We start from the raw sequence: 21,055 nt of genomic DNA on the forward strand, positions 1-21,055 counted from the left end.
TGACAGAAGTGTGTCTAATATATAAAATGTGTCTAATATAGTCATATATTATGACAGAAGCACCAGATCATCAGCAAACAGTAGACATTTGACTTCAGATTCTAGTAGGGTGAGGCCGGGTGCTGCAGACTGTTCTAGTGCCCGTGCCAATTTGTTGATATATATGTTAAAGAGGGTGGTGCTAAAGCTGCATCCCTGTCTCACCCCACGACCCTGTGGGAAGAAATGTGAGTGTTTTTTTGCGAATTTTAACCGTCCACTTGTTCTTTGTGTACATGGATTTTATAACATTGTATGTTTTACCCCCAACACTCGATTCCATCAATTTGTATAGCAGACCCTCATGCCAAATTCAAAAGATTTTTTGAAATCAACAAAGTATGAGAAGACTTTGCCTTTGTTTTGGTTTGTTTGTTTGTCAATTAGGGTGTGCAGGGACATTTGCTCACTACATTTTATTTCACTGAAGAAATGTAAGAGTCTGCTGTTAATGAAAATGCATAGGATTTTCCCAAGGTTGCTGTTGATGCATATCCCACATTAGTTATTGGGGTCAAATTTGTCTCCACTTGTGTGGATTGCGGTGATCAGTCCTTGGTTCCAAATATTGGGGAAGATGCCAGAGCTAAGGATGATGTTAAAGAGTTTAAGTATAGCCAATTGGAATTTTTGGTCTGAATATTTGATAATTTCATTAAGGATACCATCAACACCACAGGCCTTTTTGGGTTGGAGTGTTTGTATGTTGTCCTGCAGTTCATTCAATGTAATTGGAGAATCCAGTGGGTTCTGGTAGCCTTTAAAAGTTGATTCTAAGATTTGTATTTGGTCATGTATATGTTTTTGCTGTTTGTTATTTGTTATAGGTCCAAAAAGATTGGAGAAGTGGTTTATCCATACATCTCCGTTTTGGATAGATAATTCTTTGTGTTGTTGTTTGTTTGGTGTTTTCCAATTTTTCCAGAAGTGGTTAGAGTCTATGGATTCTTCAATTACATTGAGCTGATTTCTCATGTGCTGTTCCTTCTTTTTCCGTAGTGTATTTCTGTATTGTTTTAGTGATTCACCATAGTGAAGACGTAGGCTCAGGTTTTTGGGGTCTCTATGTTTTTAGTTGGACATGTTTCTCAATTTCTTTCTTAGGTTTTTGCATTCTTCATCAAATAATTTTCTTCTGTTTTCTGTTTGACATTTTTATATTTGATAGGGAAGCTGAGAGGTCAAATATACTGTTTAGGTTTTCTACTGCCAAGTTTAGACCTTCACTATTACAGTGAAACGTTTTGTCCAGGAAATTGTCTAAAAGGGATTTAATTTGTATTTACCTAATGGTTTTTTGGTAAGTTTCCAAACTGCATTCCTTCCATCTATGGTATTTCTTAATATTATTCAGTTTCTTTGGCTTTGGCTGATGATGCCTCATGATTGAGTATTTCTCTCTTCAAGTAGACTGTAATTTTGCTGGGATCTGATAGGGGTGTCAGTGAGCTGACTGTGAACGCTCTGAGAGACTCTGGGTTGAGGTCAGTGATAAAGTAGTCTACGGTACTACTGCAAAGAGATGAGCTATAGGTGTACCTACCATAGGAGTCCCCTCGAAGCCTACCATTGACTATGTACATACCCAGTGTGCGACAGAGCTGCAGGAGTTGTGACCCGTTATTGTTGGTTATGTTGTCATAGTTGTGCCTAGGGGGGCATATGGGGGAGGGAATGCTGTCACCTCCAGGCAGGTGTTTGTCCCCCTGTGTGCTGAGTGTGCCAGGTTCTTGTCCAGTTCTGACATTTAGGTCACCACAGACTAGTACATGTCCCTGGGCCTGGAAATGCTTGATTTCCCCCTCCAGGATGGAGAAACTGTCTTCATTAAAGTATGGGGATTGTAGTGGGGGTATATAGGTAGCACACAGGAGGACATTTGTGAGACTGGGGGTTGGGCCTGTTTGTGTGTATGTGTGACTTCAATGTTGAGACCCTCTTTGCAGGAGTGGCAAAGAGGGTCTCTCGCTGTCTCTCTTTCTTTCTCTGTATCTCTCTCTCTCTCTCTCTGTCTTTCTTGCTTGCTATCTCTGTCTCTCTCTCTCTCTGTCTCTCTCTCTCTGTCTCTCTGTCTCGCTCTCTTGCTGTCTCTCTCACTGTCTCTCTCTCTCTCTCTCTCTCTCTCTCTCTCTGTCTCTCTCTCTCTGTCTCTCTGTCTCGCTCTCTTGCTGTCTCTCTCACTGTCTCTCTCTCTCTCTCTCTCTCTCTCTCTCTCTCTCTCTCTCTCTGCCATCTGATCCACGGCATTCCATTTCCATCTGTGTCATCCACTAGTCTCTTTTATGTGCGTGTGTGTGTGTGTGTCAGCTCTTCATACTCTCTCAGACAGACGCCTAATTGCTGCTTCATTCTCCTCTGTGCACTCACTCACACACACACACACACACACACACACACACACACACACACACACACACACACACACACACACACACACACACACACACACACACACACACACACACACACAAACACACAAACACAATAGTCACACACACACAAACACACAAACACAATAGTCACACATAGCTATATATGCACACATATGCGAGTGCGCTCACACACAATCTCTGTCTCACACACACACAGTATGTGCAGTGTCAACCCTGCTTCCCAGGGGAGGTTTGGAGTGACGTAAAGAATGAGAGAAGGGATTTGGTGTGCAGTGGGTCTTTATTATGGGCACAGTGTGCTTTCTATACTATAGGTGTGTCCCCCAAATGACAACCTATTCCCTACATAGTGCACTACTCCTATGGGCCCTGGAGACAAGTAGTGCACTATATAGGGAATAGGGTGCCATTTAGGGGACAAACCTATAGTATAGAAAGCACACTGTGCCCATAATAATGACCCACTGCACACCAAAGGTTCTCTGCTGCTTCTCAAGGTTGCTGTGATGTAATCAGGACTATCTCTGCTGTGATGTAATCAGGACTATCTCTGCTGTGATGTAATCAGGACTATCTCTGCTGTGATGTGATCAGGACTATCTCTGCTGTGATGTGATCAGGACTATCTCTGCTGTGATGTAATCAGGACTATCTCTGCTGTGATGTAATCAGGACTATCTCTGCTGTGATGTAATCAGGACTATCTCTGCTGTGATGTAATCAGGACTATCTCTGCTGTGATGTAATCAGGACTATCTCTGCTGTGATGTGATCAGGACTATCTCTGCTGTGATGTGATCAGGACTATCTCTGCTGTGATGTGATCAGGACTATCTCTGCTGTGATGTAATCAGGACTATCTCTGCTGTGATGTGATCAGGACTATCTCTGCTGTGATGTGATCAGGACTATCTCTGCTGTGATGTAATCAGGACTATCTCTGCTGTGATGTAATCAGGACTATCTCTGCTGTGATGTAATCAGGACTATCTCTGCTGTGATGTGATCAGGACTATCTCTGCTGTGATGTGATCAGGACTATCTCTGCTGTGATGTGATCAGGACTATATCTGCTGTGATGTGATCAGGACTATCTCTGCTGTGATGTGATCAGGACTATCTCTGCTGTGATGTAATCAGGACTATCTCTGCTGTGATGTGATCAGGACTATCTCTGCTGTGATGTAATCAGGACTATCTCTGCTGTGATGTAATCAGGACTATCTCTGCTGTGATGTAATCAGGACTATCTCTGATGTGATGTGATCAGGACTATCTCTGCTGTGATGTAATCAGGACTATCTCTGCTGTGATGTAATCAGGACTATCTCTGCTGTGATGTGATCAGGACTATCTCTGCTGTGATGTGATCAGGACTATCTCTGCTGTGATGTAATCAGGACTATCTCTGCTGTGATGTGATCAGGACTATCTCTGCTGTGATGTAATCAGGACTGTCTCTGCTGTGATGTGATCAGGACTATCTCTGCTGTGATGTAATCAGGACTATCTCTGCTGTGATGTGATCAGGACTATCTCTGCTGTGATGTGATCAGGACTATCTCTGCTGTGATGTAATCAGGACTATCTCTGCTGTGATGTGATCAGGACTATCTCTGCTGTGATGTGATCAGGACTATCTCTGCTGTGATGTGATCAGGACTATCTCTGCTGTGATGTAATCAGGACTATCTCTGCTGTGATGTGATCAGGACTATCTCTGCTGTGATGTGATCAGGACTATCTCTGCTGTGATGTAATCAGGACTATCTCTGCTGTGATGTGATCAGGACTATCTCTGCTGTGATGTGATCAGGACTATCTCTGCTGTGATGTGATCAGGACTATCTCTGCTGTGATGTGATCAGGACTATCTCTGCTGTGATGTAATCAGGACTATCTCTGCTGTGATGTGATCAGGACTATCTCTGCTGTGATGTAATCAGGACTATCTCTGCTGTGATGTAATCAGGACTATCTCTGCTGTGATGTAATCAGGACTATCTCTGCTGTGATGTAATCAGGACTATCTCTGCTGTGATGTGATCAGGACTATCTCTGCTGTGATGTAATCAGGACTATCTCTGCTGTGATGTAATCAGGACTATCTCTGCTGTGATGTAATCAGGACTATCTCTGCTGTGATGTAATCAGGACTATCTCTGCTGTGATGTGATCAGGACTATCTCTGCTGTGATGTGATCAGGACTATCTCTGCTGTGATGTAATCAGGACTATCTCTGCTGTGATGTGATCAGGACTATCTCTGCTGTGATGTAATCAGGACTATCTCTGCTGTGATGTAATCAGGACTATCTCTGCTGTGATGTAATCAGGACTATCTCTGCTGTGATGTAATCAGGACTATCTCTGCTGTGATGTGATCAGGACTATCTCTGCTGTGATGTAATCAGGACTATCTCTGCTGTGATGTGATCAGGACTATCTCTGCTGTGATGTAATCAGGACTATCTCTGCTGTGATGTAATCAGGACTATCTCTGCTGTGATGTTATCAGGACTATCTCTGCTGTGATGTAATCAGGACTATCTCTGCTGTGATGTAATCAGGACTATCTCTGCTGTGATGTGATCAGGACTATCTCTGCTGTGATGTGATCAGGACTATCTCTGCTGTGATGTAATCAGGACTATCTCTGCTGTGATGTGATCAGGACTATCTCTGCTGTGATGTAATCAGGACTATCTCTGCTGTGATGTAATCAGGACTATCTCTGCTGTGATGTGATCAGGACTATCTCTGCTGTGATGTAATCAGGACTATCTCTGCTGTGATGTAATCAGGACTATCTCTGATGTGATGTGATCAGGACTATCTCTGCTGTGATGTAATCAGGACTATCTCTGCTGTGATGTGATCAGGACTATCTCTGCTGTGATGTAATCAGGACTATCTCTGCTGTGATGTAATCAGGACTATCTCTGCTGTGATGTAATCAGGACTATCTCTGCTGTGATGTGATCAGGACTATCTCTGCTGTGATGTAATCAGGACTATCTCTGCTGTGATGTGATCAGGACTATCTCTGCTGTGATGTAATCAGGACTATCTCTGCTGTGATGTAATCAGGACTATCTCTGCTGTGATGTAATCAGGACTATCTCTGCTGTGATGTGATCAGGACTATCTCTGCTGTGATGTGATCAGGACTATCTCTGCTGTCAGGACTATCTCTGCTGTGATGTGATCAGGACTATCTCTGCTGTGATGTGATCAGGACTATCTCTGCTGTGATGTAATCAGGACTATCTCTGCTGTGATGTGATCAGGACTATCTCTGCTGTGATGTGATCAGGACTATATCTGCTGTGATGTGATCAGGACTATCTCTGCTGTGATGTGATCAGGACTATCTCTGCTGTGATGTGATCAGGACTATCTCTGCTGTGATGTAATCAGGACTATCTCTGCTGTGATGTGATCAGGACTATCTCTGCTGTGATGTGATCAGGACTATCTCTGCTGTGATGTAATCAGGACTATCTCTGCTGTGATGTGATCAGGACTATCTCTGCTGTGATGTGATCAGGACTATCTCTGCTGTGATGTGATCAGGACTATCTCTGCTGTGATGTGATCAGGACTATCTCTGCTGTGATGTGATCAGGACTATCTCTGCTGTGATGTAATCAGGACTATCTCTGCTGTGATGTGATCAGGACTATCTCTGCTGTGATGTGATCAGGACTATGTGTGAACAGTGTTGTCCCTATGAGTGAAATAGAAACCTGCTATAAACCTTAAGCTACTGTACAACCTCTCAGCATCAGTAACCTGCTATAAACCTTAAGCTACTGTACAACCTCTCAGCATAAGTAACCTGCTATAAACCTTAAGCTACTGTACAACCTCTCAGCATAAGTAACCTGCTATAAACCTTAAGCTACTGTACAACCTCTCAGCATAAGTAACCTGCTATAAACCTTAAGCTACTGTACTACCTCTCAGCATCAGTAACCTGCTATAAACCTTAAGCTACTGTACAACCTCTCAGCATCAGTAACCTGCTATAAACCTTAAGCTACTGTACAACCTCTCAGCATCAGTAACCTGCTATAAACCTTAAGCTACTGTACAACCTCTCAGCATCAGTAACCTGCTATAAACCTTAAGCTACTGTACAACCTCTCAGCATCAGTAACCTGCTATAAACCTTAAGCTACTGTACAACCTCTCAGCATCAGTAACCTGCTATAAACCTTAAGCTACTGTACAACCTCTCAGCATCAGTAACCTGCTATAAACCTTAAGCTACTGTACAACCTCTCAGCATCAGTAACCTGCTATAAACCTTAAGCTACTGTACAACCTCTCAGCATCAGTAACCTGCTATAAACCTTAAGCTACTGTACAACCTCTCAGCATCAGTAACCTGCTATAAACCTTAAGCTACTGTACAACCTCTCAGCATCAGTAACCTGCTATAAACCTTAAGCTACTGTACAACCTCTCAGCATCAGTAGCCAGTGGGCTGCTAGTGTCACATGATGTTCATGGTTCTTTACCTGTATCTTTGCATCTGTTTAATGCTTCAAATTCACTTGAAGCTTTGTAATAATCTGTGCCAGTACCACGGTTTGTGTCGGACTGGCTGAGGACAAAACACTTTCATGTGATGTCCTTTTTGATTCTCTATGGACACTCTCTCTCTCCCCCTCCAGACACTCTCTCTCCCCCTCCAGACACTCTCTCTCCCCCTCCAGACACTCTCTCTCCCCCTCCAGACACTCTCATTCCCCCTCCAGACACTCTCTCTCCCCCTCTAGACACTCTCTCTCCCCCTCCAGACACTCTCTCTCCCCCTCCAGACACTCTCTCTCCCCCTCCAGACACTCTCTCTCCTCCTCCAGACACTTTCTCTCCCCCTTCAGACACTCTCTCTCTCCCTCCTACAACATTTCTATGTTTTGAAACTGTTATACACAACGACTGTGACTCTCTGTGTCTCTCTCCTCCCAGCAGCTGGATGAGAATCTTTATATTAGAACTGTCATTTGTATTATGTATATAATGAGTGGGATTTGTTCTCTATTGCAGCAGCTGAATGAGAATCTTTACAACTATGATAATCAACTATAACTAACTATAATAACTATGATAATCAACTATAACTAACTATAATAACTATTATAATCAACTATAACTAACTATAATAACTATGATAATCAACTATAACTAACTATAACTAACTATGATAATCAACTATAACTAACTATAATAACTATGATAATCAACTATAACTAACTATAATAACTATGATAATCAACTATAACTAACTATGATAACTATGATAATCAACTATAACTAACTATAATAACTATTATAATCAACTATAACTAACTATAATAACTATGATAATCAACTATAACTAACTATGATAATCAACTTTAACTAACTATAATAACTATGATAATCAACTATAACTAACTATAATAACTATGATAATCAACTATAATTAACTATGATAATCAACTATAACTAACTATAATAACTATTATAATCAACTATAACTAACTATAATAACTATTATAATCAACTATAACTAACTATAATAACTATGATAATCAACTATAACTAACTATGATAATCAACTTTAACTAACTATAATAACTATGATAATCAACTATAACAAACTATAATAACTATGATAATCAACTATAATTAACTATAATAACTATGATAATCAACTATAACTAACTATAATAACTATGATAATCAACTATAATTAACTATGATAATCAACTATAACTAACTATAATAACTATTATAATCAACTATAACTAACTATAATAACTATGATAATCAACTATAACTAACTATGATAATCAACTATAACTAACTATAATAACTATGATAATCAACTATAACTAACTATAATAACTATTATAATTAACTATAACTAACTATGATAATCAACTATAACTAACTATAATAACTATGATAATTAACTATAACTAACTATAATAACTATTATAATCAACTATAACTAACTATAATAACTATGATAATCAACTATAACTAACTATAATAACTATGATAATCAACTATAACTAACTATAATAACTATGATAATCAACTATAACTAACTATAATAACTATTATAATCAACTATAACTAACTATAATAACTATTATAATCAACTATAACTAACTATAATAACTATGATAATCAACTATAACTAACTATAATAACTATTATAATCAACTATAACTAACTATAATAACTATTATAATCAACTATAACTAACTATAATAACTATTATAATCAACTATAACTAACTATGATAATCAACTATAACTAACTATAATAACTATGATAATCATCTATAACTAACTATGATAATCAACTATAACTAACTATAATAACTATGATAATCATCTATAACTAACTATGATAATCAACTATAACTAACTATAATAACTATTATAATCAACTATAACTAACTATAATAACTATGATAATCATCTATAACTAACTATGATAATCAACTATAACTAACTATAATAACTATGATACTCAACTATAACTAACTATAATAACTATGATAATCAACTACAGCGAACTATAATAACTATGATAATCAACTATAACTAACTATGATAATCAACTTTAACTAACTATAATAACTATGATAATCAACTACAACGAACTATAATAACTCTGATAATCAACTATAACTAACTATGATAACTATGATAATCAACTATAATAACTATGATAATCAACTATAATTAACTATGATAATCAACTATAACTAACTATAGTAACTATGATAATCATCTATAACTAACTATAATAACTATGATAATCAACTATAACTAACTATAATAACTATGATAATCAACTATAACTAACTATGATAATCAACTTTAACTAACTATGATAATCAACTATAACTAACTATGATAATCAACTATAACTAACTATAGTAACTATGATAATCATCTATAACTAACTATAATAACTATGATAATCAACTATAACTAACTATAATAACTATGATAATCAACTATAACTAACTATGATAATCAACTATAACTAACTATAATAACTATGATAATCAACTATAACTAACTATGATAATCAACTATAACTAACTATAATAACTATTATAATCATCTATAACTAACTATAATAACTATTATAATCAACTACAACTAACTATAATAACTATGATAATCAACTATAACTAACTATAATAACTATGATAATCAACTATAACTAACTATAATAACTATTATAATCAACTATAACTAACTATAATAACTATGATAATCAACTATAACTAACTATAATAACTATTATAATCAACTATAACTAACTATAATAACTATGATAATCAACTATAACTAACTATAATAACTATGATAATCAACTATAACTAACTATAATAACTATGATAATCAACTATAACTAACTATAATAACTATGATAATCAACTATAACTAACTATGATAATCAACTATAACTAACTATAATAACTATGATAATCAACTATAACTAACTATGATAATCAACTATAACTAACTATAATAACTATTATAATCATCTATAACTAACTATAATAACTATTATAATCAACTACAACTAACTATAATAACTATGATAATCAACTATAACTAACTATAATAACTATGATAATCAACTATAACTAACTATAATAACTATGATAATCAACTATAACTAACTATAATAACTATGATAATCAACTATAACTAACTATGATAATCAACTATAACTAACTATAATAACTATGATAATCAACTATAACTAACTATGATAATCAACTATAACTAACTATAATAACTATTATAATCATCTATAACTAACTATAATAACTATTATAATCAACTACAACTAACTATAATAACTATGATAATCAACTATAACTAACTATAATAACTATGATAATCAACTATAACTAACTATAATAACTATGATAATCAACTACAACTAACTATAATAACTATGATAATCAACTATAACTAACTATAATAACTATGATAATCAACTATAACTAACTATAATAACTATTATAATCAACTATAACTAACTATAATAACTATGATAATCAACTATAACTAACTATAATAACTATGATAATCAACTATAACTAACTATAATAACTATGATAATCAACTATAACTAACTATAATAACTATGATAATCAACTATAACTAACTATAATAACTATGATAATCAACTATAACTAACTATGATAATCAACTATAACTAACTATAATAACTATGATAATCAACTATAACTAACTATGATAATCAACTATAACTAACTATAATAACTATTATAATCATCTATAACTAACTATATTAACTATTATAATCAACTACAACTAACTATAATAACTATGATAATCAACTATAACTAACTATAATAACTATGATAATCAACTATAACTAACTATAATAACTATGATAATCAACTATAACTAACTATAATAACTATGATAATCAACTATAACTAACTATGATAATCAACTACAACTAACTATAATAACTATGATAATCAACTATAACTAACTATGATAATCAACTATAACTAACTATAATAACTATTATAATCATCTATAACTAACTATAATAACTATTATAATCAACTACAACTAACTATAATAACTATGATAATCAACTATAACTAACTATAATAACTATGATAATCAACTATAACTAACTATAATAACTATGATAATCAACTACAACTAACTATAATAACTATGATAATCAACTATAACTAACTATAATAACTATGATAATCAACTATAACTAACTATAATAACTATTATAATCAACTATAACTAACTATAATAACTATGATAATCAACTATAACTAACTATAATAACTATTATAATCAACTATAACTAACTATAATAACTATGATAATCAACTATAACTAACTATAATAACTATGATAATCAACTATAACTAACTATAATAACTATGATAATCAACTATAACTAACTATGATAATCAACTATAACTAACTATAATAACTATGATAATCAACTATAACTAACTATGATAATCAACTATAACTAACTATAATAACTATTATAATCATCTATAACTAACTATAATAACTATTATAATCAACTACAACTAACTATAATAACTATGATAATCAACTATAACTAACTATAATAACTATGATAATCAACTATAACTAACTATAATAACTATGATAATCAACTATAACTAACTATAATAACTATGATAATCAACTATAACTAACTATGATAATCAACTATAACTAACTATAATAACTATGATAATCAACTATAACTAACTATGATAATCAACTATAACTAACTATAATAACTATTATAATCATCTATAACTAACTATAATAACTATTATAATCAACTACAACTAACTATAATAACTATGATAATCAACTATAACTAACTATAATAACTATGATAATCAACTATAACTAACTATAATAACTATGATAATCAACTATAACTAACTATAATAACTATGATAATCAACTATAACTAACTATAATAACTATTATAATCAACTATAACTAACTATAATAACTATTATAATCAACTATAACTAACTATAATAACTATGATAATCAACTATAACTAACTATAATAACTATGATAATCAACTATAACTAACTATAATAACTATGATAATCATCTATAATAACTATGATAATCAACTATAACTAACTATAGTAACTATGATAATCAACTATAACTAACTATAATAACTATGATAATCAACTATAACTAACTATAATAACTATGATAATCAACTATAACTAACTATAATAACCATGATAATCAACTATAACTAACTATAATAACTATGATAATCATCTATAATAACTATGATAATCAACTATAACTAACTATAATAACTATGATAATCAACTATAACTAACTATAATAACTATTATAATCAACTATAACTAACTATAATAACTATGATAATCAACTATAACTAACTATAATAACCATGATAATCAACTATAACTAACTATAATAACTATGATAATCAACTATAACTAACTATAATAACTATGATAATCAACTATAACTAACTATAATAACTATGATAATCAACTATAACTAACTATAATAACCATGATAATCAACTATAACTAACTATAATAACTATGATAATCATCTATAATAACTATGATAATCAACTATAACTAACTATAATAACTATGATAATCAACTATAACTAACTATAATAACTATTATAATCAACTATAACTAACTATAATAACTATGATAATCAACTATAACTAACTATAATAACCATGATAATCAACTATAACTAACTATAATAACTATGATAATCAACTATAACTAACTATAATAACTATGATAATCAACTATAACTAACTATAATAACTATGATAATCAACTATAATAACTATGATAATCAACTATAACTAACTATAATAACCATGATAATCAACTATAACTAACTATAATAACTATGATAATCATCTATAATAACTATGATAATCAACTATAACTAACTATAATAACTATGATAATCAACTATAACGAACTATAATAACTATGATAATCAACTATAATAACTATGATAATCAACTATAACTAACTATAATAACTATGATAATCAACTATAACTAACTATAATAACTATGATAATCATCTATAATAACTATGATAATCAACTATAACGAACTATAATAACTATGATGATCAACTATAATAACCATGATAATCAACTATAACTAACTATAATAACCATGATAATCAACTATAACTAACTATAATAACTATGATAATCAACTATAACTAACTATAATAACTATGATAATCAACTATAACTAACTATAATAACTATGATAATCAACTATAACTAACTATAATAACCATGATAATCAACTATAACTAACTATAATAACTATGATAATCAACTATAACTAACTATAATAACTATGATAATCAACTATAACTAACTATAATAACTCTGATGCTTTATAACCGTGTTATGTGTATAATGATGTTTTATTTTCTATTGCAGCAGCTGGATGAGATGTGGCAGGAGCTGCGTTGGATCACTGATGCCCTGCAGTATGCCCGCTACAAGCATCCCAGTGGCGGTGTGCCCATCACCAGCCTGGTCAATGCCAGCAAGCCTGAGTCAGACCAGGGGGCACAGAAGAGTGACTCAGCATCCTCGACCATGGACTACCTACCCACACCATCACCCTCACCTGAGCTACGACCCAGGAAGGATGCTAGTGGTGAGGAGAATGACACACACACGCACTCACTCACACGCACGCACGCACGCACGCACACACACACACACACACACACACACACACACACACACACACACAAACACACACACACACACACACACACACCATCTTGGCTGTCCTTCGAAGATGATGATGAAGATGCTCCTCGTGTGGATGGGGGGTAGGGGTGTGTTAGCACTTCAAGACACACACACTCACATCTCTACATACTGGAAATACGTCAGGGATGGCCTTTATCTTTATGCTAAACACATACCCCCACTCTACAATCATAGTTTGTTCTGTGTCTGTGTGCAACACTGTCTTGTACATGGACTGTATGTGTCACACACTGGTTGAATCAATGTTGTTTCCATGTCATTTCAATGAAATTTACGTTGAACCAACGTGGAATAGACATTGAATTGACCTCTGTGCCCAATGGGGTGTTTCTGACCCGTCTGTCTGTCTGTCTGTTTCCTCCCTCAGACTCCCAACTGGGGTCAGATGAGGACGGTTGTTCAGAGGTGTTCCTGCCAACAGACAGCGACTATGACTCCAGCGAGGCCTTGTCCCCCCGTGAGCTGGACCTGCTCTACTCTTCCCAACAGGACCTATCCCAGCAGGCTGTGCACGCCCTGGGAGGCAGCGCTCCCGACGTACTGCAGATACACGAACTAAGGTACAATAACGACCTTTAACCCCTGACCCTGATGTACTGCAGATACACAAACTAAGGTACAATAACGACCTCTAACCCTGACCCCGACGTACTGCAGATACACAAGCTCAGGTACCACCTTTAACCCCTGACCCTGACGTACTGCGGATACACGAACTAAGGTACAATAACGACCTCTAACCCTGACCATGTCGTACTGCGGATACACGAACTAAGGTACAACAACGACCTCTAACCCTGACCCTGACGTACTGCAGATACACAATCTCAGGTATGAGAACAAGCTTGTAAGAATATTTTAAGATAATACACAACACAGAGGACTAGAGGTAAATAGGGAATTAACGATCAATGGAAATAGTTGTTTTTCAGTTCAACATCTGGTTAAAATCTGTGTAGGGGTTTCAGTCCTGGACTCATAGCTACGTGTGGCAAGATCTCGTTGGTCTGAATCGTCTATACATTGAGCCTGAAACAGGACACTTGTTATTTGACCATTGGCTAATTTTAATGCAAGGAATTCTAATTGGTCAACCACAGACTAGGGTTGGGGGTTATAAATTACATACTGTCACTTTGTTCTGTGGAGAATCATTTAGGACCTGGAAGAAGGAACATTGACCATCTACTTCCCAGCGTAACATCTATGATTTGTTATTTTTGAATAAACCTATTTGTCTCCCCCTGATTTGCTTTGGGGTCTGTGTTATTCAAGAATAACATCAGCTGCTAACAACCTCTAACCCTGACCCTGACATACTGCAGATACACAAGCTCAGGAAGAGAATGACCTCTAACCCCTGACCCTGAAATACTGCAGATACACGAGCTCAGATGTGTCCCTGTCCCCCTCACTCTCCAAAGATGTGTCCCTGTCCCCCACTCTCTCCAAAGATGTGTCCCTGTCCCCCTCACTCTCCAAAGATGTGTCCCTGTCCCCCTCACTCTCCAAAGATGTGTCCCTGTCCCCAACTCTCTTTTCCTCTATAATCTAATGGTTTGTCTTTTTGACAGAGCCTTGAATATAACCTAAGGGATCTGTTTTTCCCTTTCCAGGTACAGCATCTGCCATCCCAAAGACCTCCCTCTCTCCCCCGCCTTCCCCCTCTCCCCAGGCCCACTACTCTCCCCCGCCTTCCACCTATCCTCAGCCCCACCCTTCTCCCCTGCCCTCATTCTCCCCGAGACCACCCTTTCTTGCACCAAAATCCTGGAGGGTCTCTCACTCTCCAAGACAACCCAGGACCAGCACTCCTCCACCCCCCTGCGGCCCCTAGCCAACCCCCCAACCAAGCGGAAGCTGTTGTCCAGAAGCCACGGGGCCGCTGGGCCCCAGCACTGGTTGAAAAGCCATAGCGACAGCCACACTAGGTCCCTGTCTGAGGGGGTCTATACCAGGCAGAAGGACCCAGACCTGCCCCTGGATCTCCCATCCCCTCAGGGGGAGACATACGTTAGTCATGCTTCCTGTGTCCTGGAGGGCAGTGGGGCGGGGCAGAGGGAGCCCAGGCCCCATGTCAGGAGGATCTTTGTGGAACCGTGTAAGGAAACATTGCTTGAGAACAGGGGCTGGGGAGAGGAGGAGAGAGGGATGGAGGGACGGGGGGAGAGAGGGGCAGGGGTGATGGTGGTTGTCACAGAGGAGGGGTCAGGAGAGGAGGCATATGAAGGAGCAACAGCCCAGGATGTGGACTCAGACGACCAAACGAACACACAGGTGTCAGAGATCCTCAGCAGCACGCTCTAGGATTGGATGACAATCAGTAACACGCTCTAGGATTGGATGATAATCAGTAACACGCTCTAGGGATTGGATGATAATCAGTAACACGCTCTAGGATTGGATGACAATCAGTAACACGCTCTAGGATTGGATGATAATCAGTAACACGCTCTAGGATTGGATGATAATCAGTAACACGCTCTAGGGATTGGATGATAATCAGTAACACGCTCTAGGATTGGATGATAATCAGTAACACGCTCTAGGGATTGGATGATAATCAGTAACACGCTCTAGGGATTGGATGATAATCAGTAACATGCTCTAGGATTGGATGATGGTTTGGCATGGTGCTCCAGGGTCTGGTTGCACCAGTTGGGCATAACAAAAGTAATGCACGTTCATGAGATTTGATGCTTCAAAATGATGGTTGCTAGGCAGCACCCGTTCGTAGGCTGTTCCCATCCTCGTGGTGGTTTTAAAACTTACCTTCACTTCGCAAAGCCCACCACTATGCATGTTTTCTTAACCAGAACGGGTTGGATCCATAAAGAATCACTGTGGGAATAGATATCACACATTTAGCATGTCATAATGTAACATAAATCAAGTGTATTATTTTGCTATTGACTCACGCTTAGGCAACTCCAAAAGCCTGCGCAGGTTGTAAAATATGAACACGAGACTCATATCCTTTTGAAAATATAGATCGCTATCATGATGACGAGTCCATATTTAACCCTACACCTACTAGATGTAAAGTCTATGCCCAGTCGTAGCTCATAGAAGGGCTTACGACCAGGTGGTGCAACAGGTATCATTGTTAGAGCCGGCGTAGAGTAACGATCCACTTACAACCCGGTGCAACCGGTCCCAGGATTGGACGATGCTCAGGTAAAAAGTCTAGCATTGGCCCATGTTCAGTAACACATTCTAGCATTTGACAGTGGTTCAGTAACAACCTCCAGGATTGGACGACGGCTCAGCAACATGTTCTTGGAGTGAACGATACTGAGTGACAAGCTTTTGAACGATTGGACAATGGATAATTGATGACATTTGGATGGAGCACTATCGTTTTGGAACGTTGCATACGAAACGTATCCCTCCACGGTGTATCCAAACTGCCACCAATGCACCTTTCCCTGTCTGTTTCTGCCTCTGTGTGTGTTTGTGTGGGCCTCGTTCCTTCTTTCATCGCTTTCTCTCTGTCCTTCATATCCCTGTGGACAGGCATGCTGAACTGACTCTGAGCTCGTGGACGTGTGTAGCTCACAGACGGGACAATCCTTGCTCTCTCTGTACAATGTACTAGAGACTCAAGTTGCTGGCCAACTGTCTGAACTGTAGAACTCAGAACCAAGCCAAGGCTCCAACTGTTATGACCTATAACCAATGCAACACGAACTAAAGCACTGCTTTACCTTTGCACTTGAATCTGTGTTGATGGCCGCAAGATCTCGGAGTTGCTATTTCAATTGATGGGTATTCGTGGTACATTTGTCGATGTACATATTAGATACAAGCCTTGTGTTTCTCTACACAGCAAATTGGCCAGTGTTAACTAGTGTTGCTTTTTCAGTGTAGCGTTTCCAGTGTTGATTCAGGAGTTAAATATAGCACTGTAAATATTTAAAGAACCACAGTGTTGGTGTTAAATAACCAGAGTTGAACCAAAACCTCTGCCATCATTATCATATTTCCCAGCATGCTCTATTGCAGGTTGAATTTTAGAATTGTTTGTTTAAATATCTATGTTTTTTTGCATGCACATTGATTAATTGATGTTATTCTACTTAAAGGGCTCAGTGCAGTCCAAAATGTGATTTTCCAGTATTTCATATATATTTCCACACTATGAGGATGGAATAATACTGTGAAATTGTGAAAATTCTGAAAATGCCCTTGTAGTGTAAGAGCTGTTTGAAAAGACGGCTGAAATTTCAGCCTGTTTTAGTGGTATGGGGCTGTAAATGAGCTAATAGACCAATAAGAGAGTTCCAAACTACCTTGTCAATAATGTCTAGTTTTCCCCTCCCCCACTCAGACCACTCCCAGACAGTCCTGGCTAAAGTCCTGCTTGAGAAATTGCTCTTTGCTAAGAAGCTATTTATATTTTCTTTATTACAATTTTAATTCAAAACAATCACAGTAAGATACTTAACTGTTACCCAGAAATGATTTGATGTTGAGATAAAAACAGCTGCATTGGACCTTATAAAATATAAATAACATCAATTTTTCTGAAATAATCTAATCTGTTACTTGGATTTAATGCACCCTTTACTGAAATGGCCGTTCCAGTTTAGATGGGTTAGGTAGTCTCATATCTTAGTATTCCCAACCCTGGAAGTCTTGGGTGAAAAAATGTAAACTAAATTGGATATTCCTGTGGCTGGATTCCAATAGGAATTACACATCACTTTGCAAACCAGCAAAATGTGACTTGCAGGCCTGATATGGAGTTTCAGGCCACTGTATGAGGGTAAAACTAGGCCCTCAAAGGCCTTAGGAAATATTTATTTTATTGTCTTATATAATTACATTATATGATATGATAACATTCGCTTAGGATCTCACCTGGTGAAGATCACAGGACTGAAAATGCAACAACCATGTCTCTGTCACTAACAAATGCAGTCATGAGTGGCAACTCTACAATATAATCAAAAGGCAAGGCACTCTGGGAAATATGCAAATAAGACTTCACACTAAGCAAAGCGTTAATCTAACTCTGAAAATTGTGGACCTGTACGTTTGAGAATTTGCTGTGTAGGTGTCTCAGCATGGACTATAGGCACCCGCAGTGAATGTCCTGTCATGGTTTAAAAGTTGGTTCTCTGTGGTAATGAATGTGTCATTACCATCATGCTAAGCTGGTTCTTTTGTGGTTCTGTTACAACAAAAAGTCAACCGGAGTCTCATTTGGAATAACAGTGACATTCTTCATACACTAAAACAGTCACGTTTCATATCTTTCTCAGACTAACAACATTACCAGCATTTTAATATCAAATCAAATTGGATTTGGTCACATGCTTCGTAAACAACCGGTGTAGACTAACAGTGAAATGCTTACTTCACAACAATGCAGAGAGAAAAATATATAAAAATACACACTGAGTAGTGATGATAACTTGGCTATATACATGGGGTACCAGTACCGAGTCCACATGCAGGGGTAGGAGATCATTTGGGTAGATATGTACGTATTCAGACCACACTATGTTTTCAACATTTTGTTAAATTACTGCCTTATTCTAAAATTGATTTAATACGCATTTCCTCAATCTACGCACAATACCTCATAATGACAAAGTAAAAACAGGTTTAGACATTTTTGCAAATTTATTACAAATAAAAAACAGAAATATCACATTTTACATAAGTATTAAAATCCTTTACTCAGTACTTTGTTGTAGCACCTTTGGCAGCGATTACAGCCTCTAGTCTTCTTGGGTATGACGCTACAAGCTTGGCACACCTGTATTTGGGGGAGTTTCTCCCATTTTTCTCTGCAGATCCTTTCAAGCACTGTCAGGTTGGATGGGGAGTGTTGCTGCCCAGCTATTTTCAGGTCTCTCCAGAGATGTTCGATCGGGTTCAAGTCCGGGCTCTGGCTGGGCCACTCAAGGACATTCAGAGATTTGTCCCTAAGCCACTCCTGCGTTGTCTTGGCTGTGTATTTAGGGTCATTGATCCTGACTAGCCTCCCAGTCCCTGCTGCTGAAAAACCTCTCCACAGCATGAATCTGCCACCATCATGCTTCACAGAAGGGACGGTGCCAGGTTTCCTCCAGACGTGACACTTGACATTCAGGCCGAAGGGATCAATCTTGGTTTCGTCAGAACAGAGAATATTTTTTTCTCATGGTCAGAGTCATTTAGGTGCCTTTTGGCAAACTGCAAGCGGGCTGTCATGTGTTAAAGAAGCAGGGAAGCACTGCTAAGGTACACAATAGTATGTTTTGGTTAACAAGCTGCTAAGGTACACAATAAAATGTTTTGGTAGACAAGCTGCTAAGGTACACAATAATATGTTTTGGTAGACAAGCTGCTAAGGTACACAATAGTATGTTTTGGTAGACAAGCTGCTAAGGTACACAATAATATGTTTTGGTAGACAGAAGCTGCTAAGGTACACAATAATATGTTTTGGTAGACAGAAGCTGCTAAGGTACACAATAATATGTTTTGGTAGACAGAAGCTGCACTTTGGTAAAAGTAGGTAAATTGTTCATCAAAATGAACGGAGGACCAAGACAATACCATTAAGGCCTGATTGGTGGAGTGCTGTAGAGATGGTTGTCCTTCTGGAAGTTTCTCCCATCTCTACAGAGGAACTCTGTCAGAATGACCATCGGGTTCTTGTTCACCTACCTGACCAAGGCCCTTCTCCCCCGATTGCTCAGTTTGGCCGGGCGGCCAACTCTAGGAAGAGTCTTGATGGTTCAAAACTTCTTCCATTTAAGAATGATGAAGGCCACTGTGTTCTTGGGGCCCTTCCATGCGCCAGAAATGTTTTGATACCCTTTCCCAGATCTGTGCCTCAATACAATGCAGCAGGTTGCCTAGTGGGGTGGCAGGTAGCCTAGTGGTTAGCGTGTTGGGCCAGTAACCAAAAGGTTGCTGGATTGAATCGCTGAGCTGACAAGGTAAAAATATGTTGTTCTGCCTCTGAACAAGGCAGTTAACCCACTGTTCCCCGGTAGGCCAACACTGTAAATAAGAATTTGTTCTTAACTGACTCGCCTAGTTAAATAAAATAACAATCTGTCTTGAAGCTGTGCGGACAGTTCCTCTGACATGCACTGTCAACTGTGGTACTTTATATAGACAGGTGTGTGCCTTTCCAAATCATGTCCAATCAATTGAATTCACCACAGGTGGACTCCAATGAAGTTGTAGAAACATCTCAAGGATGATCAATGGAAAC

At 37.0% G+C, this 21,055-nt stretch overlaps 1 protein-coding gene across 1 annotated transcript in view; it reads left to right on the top strand.

Annotated features, from left to right (window-relative positions):
• The window catches only part of LOC139377171 (ankyrin repeat and fibronectin type-III domain-containing protein 1-like), a 165,841-nt gene extending 149,469 nt beyond the window's left edge, over positions 1-16,372 (top strand). Inside the window, exons 18-21 of the mRNA XM_071120176.1 lie at positions 13,492-13,714; positions 14,204-14,396; positions 15,217-15,360; positions 15,453-16,372. Coding sequence (XP_070976277.1) covers positions 13,492-13,714; positions 14,204-14,396; positions 15,217-15,360; positions 15,453-16,143 — 1,251 coding nt within the window. The 3' untranslated portion in view covers positions 16,144-16,372. The remainder of the gene's footprint in view (positions 1-13,491; positions 13,715-14,203; positions 14,397-15,216; positions 15,361-15,452) is intronic.
• The last annotated feature ends 4,683 nt before the right edge of the window (positions 16,373-21,055 follow it).

This window comes from Oncorhynchus clarkii, chromosome 20 (genome assembly GCF_045791955.1).
Source record: "Oncorhynchus clarkii lewisi isolate Uvic-CL-2024 chromosome 20, UVic_Ocla_1.0, whole genome shotgun sequence".
In the NCBI taxonomy this organism is placed as follows: domain Eukaryota; kingdom Metazoa; phylum Chordata; class Actinopteri; order Salmoniformes; family Salmonidae; genus Oncorhynchus; species Oncorhynchus clarkii.